We start from the raw sequence: 14,591 nt of genomic DNA on the forward strand, positions 1-14,591 counted from the left end.
TGAAGGTGTGCAGCCCATTATGTTTTCAGAAAAACTCTGACTTTAAGGAAAATCTGAACTTAAGGTGTTTTGTGCAACCAAGTTTCTTCTTTATGGCAAAAGTTATAGTGAAATACACAAACCTTTAATGGCGCCCATGCTGACAAGTTAATCTGCTAAGATCTTGAGATGTCTGCCTCCCCAGTGAACCTAATTTCATTCTTCACATTTGAAACACTCAAAACATTGTCACCACTTTCACCTTTATTCAGTGAAGTTTACTTTGAACCATAATTCAGAGGCTGATGAAAAGAAATGTTTTAAAAATATTTCCATCCCATTGTGCCAAACTACAAACAACTAAAAACTGTAGTGTATATGTGATAAAAACAGTTTTGATTACTTTAAGATGATAGATTAAAGGATTACGATGGTGCGTTGCTGAGCACACTCCAACATGTTTGTGTTTAGATGAATGATGAATTGCTTTTAAGCACCAGGACTGGTCATGAGGACTTCCTTCAGCAGTGGCTGGTCAGGCTCGTCAGCTCTGCCGCCCTGCTGATACACAACAAAATAAACTTTGATAAAGCAACTATAAGACAAAGTTAGGTCGACTTTATACCTTCTAATAATTTAATTCGTGTTGTACTAACACTACAAGCACTAATCTAACTGTTACCACTTATACTATAAATATAGTGCAACTACTACCATTACTAGTGCTACTGATGTTGGAGGCTGACTGCTACTGGATTGTGACTGTGGTTGTTTGTCTTGGCTCATACCTCTTTCTCGCTCAGGCAACACAGAGCCCTGGTGCCGATGCAGATGCTGACAACCAGCTGGACAATAGTCAGGACGATCATGGTAATGTCCATGGCCACCACCAAACGCTGACACAGACGAGAAATAAAAAAATGAAAGAATTCAGTTTGATCCAAAGAGGTTTTAAACTTCACTTTAAATGTGAGTATTAATGATTTACCAGGTACAAACAAATGTAATACAGTGGGCGCATTTCAGAGTTGAGAGACACGAGGGCGGAGGAGCCAAAGCTGCCCAATGAGAAATCCTTGAGTGTTGCCATTTGTTATCATGAACATGCACACTGAAGGTTATTTGAACTCAATCCTTAGTGTTTGATCAATGCTTAATATTTACTTCATAAAGCAGTGACTTGCATTTAAATTGTCAGTGTTAACATGTTTTTAAATGTTGATATGTCTATATATTCATAAGTGTATTTAGGGTTTGTTGAGTTAAAGCCACTTAATGAGATCTTTGTAATCAGTTTCAAAGAATAATTTAAATACTCGAAGTGGGAAATATGGAGACGGACTGATGACCTGTTTTCTACAATCTATATTAAATCTACTAAGTTTCACTTGTTTTTTTGTTTTGTATTATTGAAAAAAGAAAAAAGTCTATTTAAAAAGCTTGCTATATTTCATGGACTAATATGTTGTCAGTTTTGTTTTTCCTCACATGGAGTTTGTTGTCAATAAAAACAATAAAGCATAAAACCAGCTTTATCCTTTAAAAGCATGCTTACCTGGAAAAAGTACTGCAAACTTTCGCACATATCAGAATTACGAGCCCTGCCCCAGTCACACATGTCGGCATTAGAGACATCATAGATGTCTATGCCGTATAGCACAGCACCAACAATGGTGAAGATAGCTCCGATTATGTTCATCATCACAGCGAGGACCACCTGAGAAAAAGGACTCCATTATTCCAGTGAATATCAGTGAATCCACTGATACAGTCACATCAGTTTCATCATTCAACGTAAGTGTTTGACCCTGCGTGCACCCCTTTGTGTCACCCACAATATCAAGGGGTGCACGACTGAGAGGCTTTTAGTCTTTACCTACCAGGCACCAAGAGGGGAACCAGCCGGCAAGAAGGGACATGATTCCAACTGATTCCAAATCTGCTGTATTTCAGCTGTTTTCTTGTTGATTTTTTGAGAAAGAAAGAGAAAAAATATATTATTTCAATTGTTTTTTTTTATTAAAAATAATTCTTAAATCTACTGTATTTCACCGCTTTTCTTTTTTTTTTTACAAGACAGAAAAAGAAAACAAATCTATATTAAATCTACCAAATTTCCAATGATTTTTTGTTTTATTAAAAAAGAAAAAAATCTATATTAAATCTACCAAATTCCCCATGTTTTTATTTTTATTTTGTTTTATTAAAAAAGAAAAAATCTATGAAATTTGTTTTGCTATATTTCACCTGTTTTTGGTTGTTGTTTTTATGAAAAGGAACAAGAAAAAAATCTATATTAAATCTCCTAAATTTCACTTGTTTTTTTGTTTTGTTTTATTAGAAAGCAAAATCCAGAAAGTTATTTTTGCTACATTTCACTTGTTTTCTTGTTGCTGGTTTTTATATAGAAAGGAAAAATAAAAAATTCTATATTCAATATATTAAATTTCACTTGTTTTGTTTTTGTTTGTTGTATTAAAAAAGAAAGAAAGAAAGAAAGAAAGAAAGAAAATCGATTATATTTCACCTGTTTTCTTGTTTTTTTATGAGAAAAAAATCTTTGTATTATCTACTGTATTTCACGTTTACAAAAATCTGTGAATTATCTTTTTATGAAAAAAGTTCTGGTGATTTCGTCTGTTTGCTAAAACATCAGAAAAAATTTCCTGTTCTGCCATTGTGCTCTGATGTTAAACAACATAAATACATGTGCACTCGGGGTGATAGCCTTTTAACACAACAATATTGTCTTACCACACCACCCAGCCAGTAAGCAACTCCCAAATGGGCAAAATCCCCAGGATGGAGGCTTGTTCGTCCTGGCCCGAGTCCGATGTTGAACAGCCCCACCATGATCTGCATAATCTGTAAAAGATTCAAACATGTTGAATCTTACCATCTCAGGGATCATCACTTCACACTGCACATGAATAAACATTTCTTAATCTCTCACCCCGAGACATGCAGTCGCACTGGTCTGCATCATCCCCCTGTTCACTGAGCAGCACATCGGACTGTAGCAGAGAGCCTTCAGGATTTGACACAGCGGTGGAGACATGCTGTTCCTGCTCGCCGCCACAGTGATCACAGTCACTCCTTTGTCTTTAACAACAGTGACGGACATCTCTCACACCTGCAACATGACGAGGAGATTTTGAGATTATGTGGATGGATGACCAGACTGATGGAGTATTTATTAATCACGCTGGGAAAATTGCAGCGTTACAGCAGTGTCTGATATTTTGTGTGTCTGTTGAACAAAGGAAAAGTGTATCTGTCTTAGAATGTTAAAACCTGGAAAAGTAACAGCCACAGGGACGGTGCCAGAGGGGTGGCCAGGTGCCTGGTGCCCTTCTCACACCATCTTCAGAAGGTGATAGGTAGTTGACTTTTTGTATTGTGGATGGATTACTGAATGCACGTAACAGGTCTGGAGTCTCTGCATGAAGCTACTGTGACTATTTTTTTAATGGAAAGTCAATCACACAGCTACAAAGAGACTAGTCTGAGTAGGCGGAAGTTTGCTGCATAGATCAGCCTCTCATTGGGCGGAACGAGCCACCCGCTGAAGTCCCGCCCTACCACCTCCGGTTGTGTAGCAGTTTTCAACCGTTTTCAACACGTCCTTTACTAACATTTGCGGTGTTTGGTCTTGCGGGGATGTAGCCATTTTTCTGCCACGGTTCGCATCCTGTAGGTGATATTTTTGTGGGCGTGTTACACCAAAACCTGTTTCCCCCCGGCAATATTTTTGCAAGCGCACCGTTGCTGTGGCACTGCCCAGAACGATTGTGTTTGGTTGAAAGAAATACAAGCAGCCGGGGCGTTTTTTTCTCCAATCTCAAAGTGAGAGTCGGCCCAGCCAGACCTTTCTTTTCTTGAGAAAGGTCTGGTGAGCGAGACTACAAAAAGACATAACCAGTAACTATGTACAGCACATTTTACACATTCTCACTCCCAGCTCATCAAATACCAACTGCTGGTCAGTGGCCCAACACATCAAAATGTGACACACTAGGTAACCCTACTGTGTCAGCTTTGGATACACAGGGATGGTGTGTTGAGCTCACTTCAGACCAGAGAGAAAGTGACCTGTGAACGTGTCAACTTTGTAAAAAACACACTTTATTTTGAAGTACAGTGAATTTCTGGCACAAGCTTTTATTTTCACGTGCCATTTCCTGCTGTAGGTGAGTGAATATTGGACAGCTGTTTAACAGAAGCTGTAGCCCTTTTAAGATAGGATTTGTGCGCCTCTCTCTTGCTACTAGCTGCTCGCTCATTCCTGCTATCAGCTGTTTCCTGTTTATCCACCGCCAGTGGGTCGCATGTGCGGCGTCATCAACAGCCCCTCCTGTTGCGGAAGGCCGCCTCGGCCTGTTTAAACTAAAGGGTTCCACCAATATGTCTACCCTACGAGTCGGAAAATTGGGCACCTCGGATCAACTCGCCAATCCAGCTCTGTGTGTCTAAACGCTCGTAGCTTGACGGCAAAGCGGCCCGACATTCGCGGAAAATTTGGCAGTGTAAAAGGGGCTTGTGTCTCAATTCAATTGTGTCTCAATTCAAGGATGTGGCCTTTGCGGTCTAGAGACAGAGACGCCGCCATTCGATATATTTCAGGCTGATGGACTGTTAGTTTGTTAACAACTGTTAGTTAACTTAACTTAATATATAACCGTCATCTGTGCGCAATGCATCTTGGGATAGGCTGGGCCATGAAGGATTCATCTGTTGCATCCACCAAATTCTGGGTAAGAAGGCTGCATTTCTCCCTATTTGAAGGAGCCTTCGAAATGGGACAGCCTTGGTCGCACCGACGTAACGCAGTCAGTCCTCAAATGCAGCCATCGAATGCCCCTGAATTGAGACACAGCAGAGTAGCTCGACAACATGGCCAAAAGGAAGTATAATGTTTAATATATTAAACCTTGTGGACCCTGAATTTACAGCTAGGGACAAATGTGGACCCGTGGCTGGACCAGTTGGGAACCACAGTTTTAAACTGTATATTTTTAGTAACATCTTAGGTCTACATGTAAAAGCCCGACTCGGAACAAGAGTTGAACTCTCTGTGCAACACATCAGTCCCACACTCTGTATTGGAGCAGTGTTAAACTGCATCATCCTCCCTATCAAATAAAGAATAGAGAGAAAATAATCCCACTTTGTGAGACGATAAAGTTCATCTTCATCATAATCAACAATATATAACAGCAGATTAATCAATAATGTAAGTAATTGTCTTGATGCAACCCCAGATTATACTGTGTGTATTAGTACATATGCCAGTGAGCTTTAAAATGAAATAACCCTAATGTGGTGCATCTGCTTTTGCTGCCGAAGCAGAGGCTTTTTTTGTCAGTAAGTCCCTCCCTGTGCTGTGATTACTGGAAATGGGGAAAAAAAAATGAAACTGAGGACTGAAGAACACTCACATCAACCAACACGCATGTTTTAACCCTTATTATTCGAGGTATAACACCTGAGATGAGGTTCGCAGTGAGTATGGTAACTGTCATTGTGTTAAAAATAAGATTTAAGCAGGTTAAGTTCAGCTTCACAGAAAGAGCTGACGCACTTCCGTGTTTATCCTAAAACAAACACGAAATGACAAGTTGACGGCGAAAACTAATAAAAATCAGGAAGGGTTTTCATATCGGCCAGCGACACACAAGTTAATAACATCTGTCTTTCCTGCCCAGTAATACATGATTACCATCAACAGAACATCCATATCGACCAGTTCAGAGCTCAGTAAGCAGACTGTTTCAGTTATTAAATTAATAAAGTGGTTAAATTATTATTTTTCAATATTCGTATAAATTATGTGTTTATTATGAGCAGTGAACTCACCTGGTTCGTGTCTACAAACTCCTGTAACAGTGACAGCAGCCTGGTTCACTTAGGGTGAGATCAGGGAGCTGCAGCAATTACTACTTCCTGTCGCTCGCTCTTCAAAATAAAAGCCTTTAAATGACCTACAACCCAGTGCCGTAGAATATAACAAAAACATAACCCTAGACCTAACTATTCAAGGGCTCTGCTACAACCTAACACGTTTTAGTTTGGGCTGATTGTTATTTAAACTGTTTGGGATTCTAACAACATGCTACAAATGAACAGTAGTTTTGTTGCTGTGTGGAAGTTTTATCAAGCCTGGCTTACACTTGCAGGGAGTTGTTGTTCAAATCAGGTCTATGTTTTAGGCAACAAAACAGTTATTAAGATGATGTATGGTTGCATTCTGTGACTTACAGAGACAGATGTTTATGTTTATGTTTATTTTATTTAAGAAGGGACAGTGCACATTAATTAACATGATCACTTAAGTCACATAAATGTGCCAGATTTAGCCATACAGGCTAATTTTCATCTGCAGTCCCTGGCAGGTTGATGGTATATACATATATATATGAACAGGCATTAATCAGTAATCAAGAAACAAATATGACAAAGAAATTTATTTAAATAGACCAAAAACCGAACTCCACTGACACATATCTAATCCCTGTGGAATTTCACGGGTCACTGTATGGTGGCATCATGGACAGCTGGCCAGAAACAAGAAAGGATGTGACCGATTAAAAAGTCCATGTTACAATTTACCCCATATTAGGTTGTGCCCCGCGCTCCCCTACACTACATGGTTAGCAGCAGCAGAATTAGTTTGATCCTTTACATTTACGACCTGGTGCCTTTTCCTCTAAATTTTGCTGAACTTCAGTAGTGGTGGTGATGGGGAGAGGCGGGAAAAGTCCAAGGACATCTGGTAGATGGATGAAAAATGGCAAGTGTATACATGCAGAGGTACATGTACTTGTATGTGTATATTTAAAGAAGCTCTACATGACAATCAGAGCATATCACTGATTTGAAGTGATTCAGATTGTCTGCACACGGCTCTTAACAGGGAGGTGCTGAGCAGACGGCTAGCAGCTAACAGTGCTATCGAGCTGACCAAGCTACCATAGGAACCAAAGGGTGGGCTTTAAGCTCAGTGCAGACCACAGATTCACGATGAGACGAGTTGAGATGTGCAACTACGTGCAATGCACTGTTCTGCAACGTTCTAAAAACCTGTTGGTTCTCATCAGCGCAACTAGATGAGATGGTGTATCATCACTATGCAACAACTCTCTGTACTTCTGTTCTGATTTGCAGCTTTTCAGGTTTATCTTGTGGCTGAATATAATGTGTAGCTTCTTAAAATATGAATGAGGATAGTGATAGTGAGATACTGGCTACAGCTGCATTTGTAGTAGTGATGAAAGCTTCAGATAGACTGTATTCTTAATAAAGAGTGCCAATTAGTCAGTCAGTAAGAATGTGTGTGTGGGTGGGGCATAAACATATACAGCGAGCAGCAGCGATCCACCAAACCGGCACACATGAAGACGAAAGCAGAGGGTTTGGTGGCAACAGAACGCCTGCTGCAGCGAGTGAATGTCGACACTTATGTTCCCGATACAATATTAGAAATGAACTGGAAATGAAGTCTGCCAAAATATATAACCCCTCCATAATTTACAGCCTCTGCCCCGATATCAAGTATTTTATTTTGCTCTTCAGATCATATCTGATAACCTTGGTGAATATGGAGAAGTTTCTTCTTTCCTAGCAAATGTTATTCTTTCAGACTGCATTAGAAGCCTACCCAAAAAACATTGTGCATATGATGCCCATCTTTTACGTATTTCCGATCATGCCTAATGATGCCGCCCCAATGAGTGGAATTTTGTTCTTGATAACTCAAAACACTGTCAACACTTTTACCTTTGTTCAAGGAAGATTACTTTAAATGATGATTCACAAGCTGATAAAAAAAGAAATATTTATAAAATCACATTGTACCAGACTACGGATTGATTTTTCTCTTAAACATAACATATAATAACATGTACTTGAGATTTAGAAAAAAAAAAAACAGTTATTAGTTATTATTTCAAGATGACACATTAAACAGTTGTAATGATGCGTTGCTGATCACACTCTAACATCTTCGTGTTTGGATGAATGCTGAGTTGATTTTAGGCACCAGGACTGGTCATGAGGACTTCCTTCAACAGTGGCTGGTCAACCTCGTCAGCTCTGCCGCCCTGCTGACACACAACAAAATAAACTTTAATAAGCAACAAGACAGAGTTAAGCCAACTTTATACTTTACCAGTTATACTGTGCACCCACTACAACCAGTAGCATCACTACTGATGCTGGTAGTCCAGCAGGTACTCTAGGAATACTGCTACAAGTACGATTAATCACTGTTTTACTTGGATTGTGACTTTGTGTGTCTCAGTTCGTACCGTTCCCTTCCTCAGCGTGCACACACCCTTGATGCCCAGAAGAGTCATGTTGATGGAGACACACAGCTGCAGAACAGTCAGGACGATCATAGTAATGTCCATGGCCACCACTATGTGCTGATACAGACAAGAAATGACAAAGAAAGAATTCGAATCATTTAAGAAGGAAAGACAAATCAGATTTCTTCACTCTGAAACTGACAAAATTAAATTACACTGTCAAAACTCCACTGAATGTTAAATATAGTTCTAGAAGTCAGACAATATTGAGAGACAAACTAAGTTGTTGTCGATTCGTTGACAATGAGAAAAATACAGCATACAACAAGCATCATCCTTTAAACGCATGCTTACCTGGAAAAAGTGCATGACTGATGTGCAGTTGTCATTATCTTCACGAGATTTGTACCTTTCCCAGTCACACATGTTGGCACCCGTGACATCGAAGATGTCTATGGCGTAGAGCACAACGCCAGCAATGGTGATGAGAGATCCGATTATGTTTATCACCACGGAAGAGATCACCTGAGAAGAAAGACCCCATTATTCTTTCCACAGTGCTCCACAACAGTGTACAGTTTTCAACGTGATGCTCGGCCCTGCTTCTGGTAGCAAATCCACTAATACATCTTCATCTCTTTATGCCTGGATCACGGCAACAGCCTCTTTTCTTGCCTCCAGACTCCAGACTGTTCAGAATTCAGCTGCCAGGATTTTAACCAGAACCAACAGACACGATCACATCACTCATCGCTCCCAGTATGTTTTAGAAGAGATTTTAAGATTTTACTGATTACTTTTAAGACTCCTCATGGTCTCTCTCCCAGCTATATCGCCAACCTCTTAGTGCCACACACACCAGGACGTTCTTTGAGGTGTTTTGTCTGTTCCACGGGCCTGGCTGAAAACTAAAGGGGACAGAGGCCCGAGGAAATCAGGTCGGCAGAGTCGGTGATCTCTTTAAAGTCCCCTCTTAAAACATGTTTTTACAGAAGAGCCTTTCCTGATTTTACTTGAGTTTTAAGTTAATTTAAACTGTCTTTTATTTCCTCGGTTTTATCAGTTCTTATAAAAATTGTTGTTTTCATGTCGTCTGCTTTAATTATTGACATGTAAAGCACTTTGTAACTCTGTTTTATTATTATTATTGTTATTATTATTATTATTATTATTATTATTATTATTATTATTATACAGGGGTTCCCAGCTGGTGGGTCACCATCCAAAAGTGAGTCGTGGGTCCATTCTGAATCACGAACATGTCAAGTTTGTAATAACCACACTTTATTTTTTAGTACAGTGAATTTCCGGCACAGAGCTTTTATTCTGAGGAGCTATTTTCCACCGTAGAGTGAGTGGCTACTGGACAGCTACTTGACAGACACGGCAAACTAGCTTGATGACATGTCCAAATGCAAGTTTGATGCTGAATGTATAGAACTGGGGTGGTATGGCTCTGTGCTGGGGCCCCTCTGCCTTTCTGAGGGCTACGCAGAAAGCCTCTTCCACACGCCTACATGGACAGCCTAAAGACTTATCTTTTTACCACTGCTTTCTCCTGAAATGCGTTTTTAACTGATGGTTGTTTTATCCTGTCTTAGCCTGTAGTTTTCACTGAATAATAATTTATCCACTATTTTTTTGTTTAATAATTATTATCATTACTTTAATATATGTTTTTATCATCTTTTTTTCTCTATCACAATGTTTTGATTTTTATGATCAGCACTTTGTGTTGAATTTTATGCATGAATTGTGCTATATGAATAAAGTTATTATTATTTTTATTATTATTACAGTGGCTTTCCATTAAGTCTCTACGTTGCTCCATGTCAATGAGTTCTAGCTGACGTGTGCTGTAGGCATCAGCTGCTTTGTTCATTCACTGAGCCCACAAACTTCTCTTGCTGTCTTGCTTTTATTACTTACATTTACACAACACAACGCTCATCAAGTAGAGTAAGGTAGCTTAATCACACTGATTACTGCCTCACTATCTTTCTCCCTGACGCCATGAGTGCCTCCCCAGGCATGCAACACATGTGGCTGCATTTCCCTGTACATCTAAACAAGGTGACTGCCACACAGTGTTCACCAGTTGTAATACAGGAAAACAAAAACAAAAGCCAACACAAGGAAAATTGTCTCTTATACACTTATTAATAATGATTGAACTGAATCACTGCAGTGGTCCAAGAAGGCAGAACATAAGTGACCGGGGTGCTTATTCAAAAATGAGACCAGCATGTTAAATTCCCATCACCCACAACATAAAGGGGAGCACGTTTGAAAAGGTCTTTACTTACCAGGCACCGCGAGGGGAACCGGCCGGCAAGAATGGACATGATTCCAGCTAAGATGAACTGAAGAGAGCACAGCACATTATTTTTTTATAGGGAAGAAATCAGAAACAAAAATCTATGAATTATTTCTTATAGATCAGCCCTATTTTTGCTATTGTGCTATTGCTATTGTTAATCCAGCAAAATTATCTTACCACACCACCCAGCCAGTATGCAGCTCCCAAATGGGCAAAATCATCAGGATGGAGGCTTGTTCGTCCTGGCCCGAGTCCGATGTTGAACAGCCCCACCATGACCTGTATGGTCTGTAAAAGATTCAAAACTGTTAGATCTCATTGTCTCATACTTGAACAACATAACATTTTGGAACCATCACTTCACACTGCACATTAATAAATACATTTAAATCTCTCACCCCGAGAGCCACAGCCACACTGGTCTGTATCATCCCCCTGTTCACTGAGCAGCATATCGGACTGTAGCAGAGAGACTTCATGATCTGACACAGAGGTGGTAACATGCTCTTCTCGTCAGCTGCCACAGTGATCACAGTCACCCCCTTGTTTTTAACAACAGTGAAGGACATCTCTCACACCTGCAACATGGCGAGGAGATTTGGAGATTATGTGGATGGATGACAGGAAAGAAAATCAGTAGTTATTAATCACGCTGGGAAAATTGCAGTGGTACAGCAGCCAAGTTGCACATAGGTGTCACAAAAACAAACAACATAAGGACACTCAAACAGGTGGGTCTACGATTAAAGAATTTATTTTTTTTTTTACCAGAAACTGAGAACTTTAAATTCACCTGAGAATGGAGCTCTTAAGTCTCTATCTGAAGATATAGTTTGTCTGGATGGCATTACTCTGGCCTCTAGCACAACCGTAAGAATCCTCTGGGTCATATTTGACCAAGATTTGTCTCTTAACTCCCACACAAAACAAACTTCACAGACTGCATTCTTTCATCTGCGTAGTATTGCAAAAATTAGGCCTATCCTGTCCCAAAAAGATGCAGAAAAATTGGTCCACGCTTCTGTTACCTCAAGGCTGGATTACTGCAATTCCCTTTTAGGTATCAGGTAGCTCTAATACTTCTTTAACAGCTGATCCAGAATGCAGTGGCACATGTGCTGACAGGAACTAAGAAAAGAGATCACATTTCTCCTGTTTCAGCTTCTCTGCACCTGCTCCCTTTAAAATCCAGAATTAATTTAAAATCTTACAGCTCTAAATGGTCAGTCTCCGTCATATCTTAGAGAGCTCATAGTGCCTTATTATCCCACCAGAACACTGCGCTCTGAGAACGCAGGGTTACTTGTGGTCCCTAAAGTCTCCAAAAGTAGATCAGGAGCTAGAGCCTCTCCTGTGGAATCATCTTCCTGTTACGGTCCGGGAGGCAGACACCGTCTCCACATTTAAGACTAGACTTAAGACTTTCCTCTTTGATAAAGCTTATAGTTAGGGCTGGCTCAGGCTTGCCCTGTACCAGCCCCTAGTTAGGCTGACTTAGGCCTACACACCGAGCACCTTCTCTCCCTCCCTTCTCCTTAGTTTCTAAAAAGTTGGTTCTTCTTCAGTTGACGTCCTATTACTGCATCTCACGAACTCAACTTCTTCTCCGGAGCCTTTGTGCTCCACTGTCTCGCAGGTTACCTTGTATCGCAGCTACGCCTGGATGGTGTGCCATGTTTATGCTGCTGCTGTGGTCCTGCCTGATGCCCACTGCTGCTGTTATCGTTAGTCATACTTCTACTGTTATTATACACATATGATTATTACTGTCACATACATATACTATCTCTCTTTCTGTCTCATTGTGTCATACGGATTACTGTTAATTTATCATGTTGATCTGTTCTGTACGACATCTATTGCACGTTTGTCTGTCCTGGAAGAGGGATCCCTCCTCAGTTGCTCTTCCTAAGGTTTCTACCATTTTTTTTTTCCCTGTTAAAGGGTTTTTTGGGGAGTTTTTCATTATCCACTGCGAGGGTACAATTACAGAGGGATGTCATATGCTGTAAAGCCCTCTGAGGTAAACTGTGATTTGTGATATTGGGCTTTATAAACAAAATTGAATTGGGCGTCAGTGGCTCGGTGGTAGAGTGGGCACCCCATGTGCAGGGCTGTTGCCGCAGCGGCCCGGGTTCAACTCCGGCCTGTGGCCCTTTGCTGCATGTCTCTCCCTCTCTCTCCCCCTTTCACACTTGAGTGTCCTGTCAATTAAAGGCAAAACATGCCCTAAAAAATATCTTTAAAAAAAAAAGAAAGAATAAATAAATAAAATTTAATTGAAAAAGTCAGAAACCAGTGAAGTATCTTAGCCCAAACATACACACATGCAATCATATAAATGTGCTTTGAAGCTGTAAAATGTCATTAGAGGTGCAACAATGGACCAATTAGCTGTATAATTAATTAATTAAACTAATTGAAAATATTTTTTATAACTGAATGTTTAAATCATTTTTAAACCAAAAATGCCAAAATCATTCTCACAAAATATAATGATTTGTTAGCTCTCTGTTTCCTATCATTATAAACTAAATAGCCTATTTTGGGTTTTGGACAGCTGGTCAAACAAAACACAACATGAGATGATGTCATTTGGGGCTTTGGAGAAGTTTAATGACATTTCTTTTATTGTTTTCCTACATTTTTTTAAAACCAATCATTAATCCATTAATCAAGAAAATAATCAGCAGATTACATAATGAAAATCATCGTCATTTGGAGCTCCATATTATTTATATTGTTCCTTACAAATGCCAGTGAATATGTTCCGGCTGCCAAAGCAGAACATGTCTGGTTTCAGTTTCAGTGAAGTCCCTCCCTGAGCAGCTGGGATTACTGGAAATGAAAATCAGTGAAATGTGATGACGCACTGAGGAGTTTCACATCAACCGGCACTTATTCGAGGTTTAAGATCACAGCTTTGACTTTGTTTTAAAATCAGATTGGTGCAGGCTCACCTACAGGTTGTGATATTGGAGGGAGGACATCTGAGTCTCCCAGAAAATGACGATGCATTTCCTTATTTATTGTTGACATCATCTCTCTTTCTCTCCCAGACTGTAGTACATGATTACCATCAACCAAACATCCACACCGACCAGTTCAGAGCTCAGTAAACAGCTTGTCTCACTATAGAGTTCAAATTATTATTAATTTTACGTGCAGTGAACTCACCTGCTTTTTTTGTCTAGAGATTCCTGTAACTGTGACAGGCAGACTCGCTCCTCGGAGGCGCAGGATACTTCCTGTCGCTGATTGCTTCAAAATAAAAGCGTTTAAATTGCCTACTCTACATAATTAGCAGCCGCAGAATAATTGGTTAGATTATTCATTTGAGTAAAAGTAGCAACAGTTAACATTATTCTCATGAGTTCAAGGTCTTAATGACTAGTTTTAAGTCTGCTTTATTGCAGTATGATATTCATTTTTTTAATTATGGTTTCATTTAGAGTAAAAGAGACGGTGAATTGTCAGTCAGGATGAACTGCACCTCTCCTGGAAAGTGGACAAGAGCAGGCATATGGTGTCCATTTAGGACATCCTCAGGCATCGGAGTTAGATGAAAAAGTATCAGGTCTCAGGAAAACCTCTGTCAGACTTCAGATGAAACTACCTCAGACAAAACGGCCTCAGGTCTCTTACGAAATGGCCTCAGAAAAAAAGGTCTCAGACAAAAGGGTTTTAGGAAAAAAAGGTCTCAGACTGAACGACCTCAGGTCTCGGACAAAACGGCCTCAGGTCTCAGATGAAATGGCCTCAGGTCTCAGACCAAACGGCCTCAGAAAAAAAGGTCTCAGACAAAAGGGTTTTAGAAAAAAAGGTCTCAGACGAAAGGGTTTTAGAAAAAATGTCTCAGACTAAACGGCCTCAGGTCTCAGATGAAACGGCCTCAGGTCTCTAACAAAACGGCCTCAGAAAAAAAGGTCTCAGACCAAACAGCCTCAAGTCTCAGATGAAACGGCCTCAGAAAAGAAAAAGGTCTC

General features: G+C 40.0%; 2 protein-coding genes across 5 annotated transcripts; both read right to left on the reverse strand.

Annotated features, from left to right (window-relative positions):
* Window positions 1–223: 223 nt before the first annotated feature.
* On the reverse strand, window positions 224–5,926 carry LOC144464471 (uncharacterized). 2 transcript variants are annotated; one of them, XM_078171436.1, is made up of 7 exons: window positions 5,836–5,926; window positions 2,933–3,112; window positions 2,734–2,844; window positions 1,860–1,939; window positions 1,535–1,696; window positions 768–875; window positions 224–537 (listed from the first exon to the last, which is right to left on the reverse strand). In XM_078171436.1, exons 4-7 carry the CDS (start codon window positions 1,896–1,898, stop codon window positions 469–471), a joined length of 378 nt encoding a protein of 125 aa, XP_078027562.1. In that variant the 5' UTR covers window positions 1,899–1,939; window positions 2,734–2,844; window positions 2,933–3,112; window positions 5,836–5,926; the 3' UTR covers window positions 224–468. The 2 variants fall into 2 exon arrangements, with proteins under 2 accessions (XP_078027562.1, XP_078027561.1); XM_078171435.1 differs by having other exon boundaries at window positions 224–540.
* A 1,814-nt stretch (window positions 5,927–7,740) lies between these two features.
* Window positions 7,741–13,876, reverse strand: LOC117265465 (membrane-spanning 4-domains subfamily A member 3-like). Of its 3 annotated transcripts, none has more exons than XM_033639965.2 (7): window positions 13,783–13,876; window positions 11,004–11,183; window positions 10,783–10,893; window positions 10,592–10,648; window positions 8,640–8,810; window positions 8,286–8,402; window positions 7,741–8,078 (listed from the first exon to the last, which is right to left on the reverse strand). In XM_033639965.2, exons 2-7 carry the CDS (start codon window positions 11,172–11,174, stop codon window positions 8,010–8,012), a joined length of 696 nt encoding a protein of 231 aa, XP_033495856.1. In that variant the 5' UTR covers window positions 11,175–11,183; window positions 13,783–13,876; the 3' UTR covers window positions 7,741–8,009. The 3 variants fall into 3 exon arrangements, with proteins under 3 accessions (XP_033495856.1, XP_033495855.1, XP_078027563.1); XM_033639964.2 differs by having other exon boundaries at window positions 7,741–8,081; XM_078171437.1 differs by lacking the exon at window positions 13,783–13,876 and adding an exon at window positions 13,357–13,431 and having other exon boundaries at window positions 7,741–8,081.
* Between the last annotated feature and the right edge of the window lie 715 nt (window positions 13,877–14,591).

Source organism: Epinephelus lanceolatus, chromosome 10 (assembly GCF_041903045.1).
Source record: "Epinephelus lanceolatus isolate andai-2023 chromosome 10, ASM4190304v1, whole genome shotgun sequence".
NCBI classification, from domain to species: Eukaryota; Metazoa; Chordata; class Actinopteri; order Perciformes; family Serranidae; genus Epinephelus; species Epinephelus lanceolatus.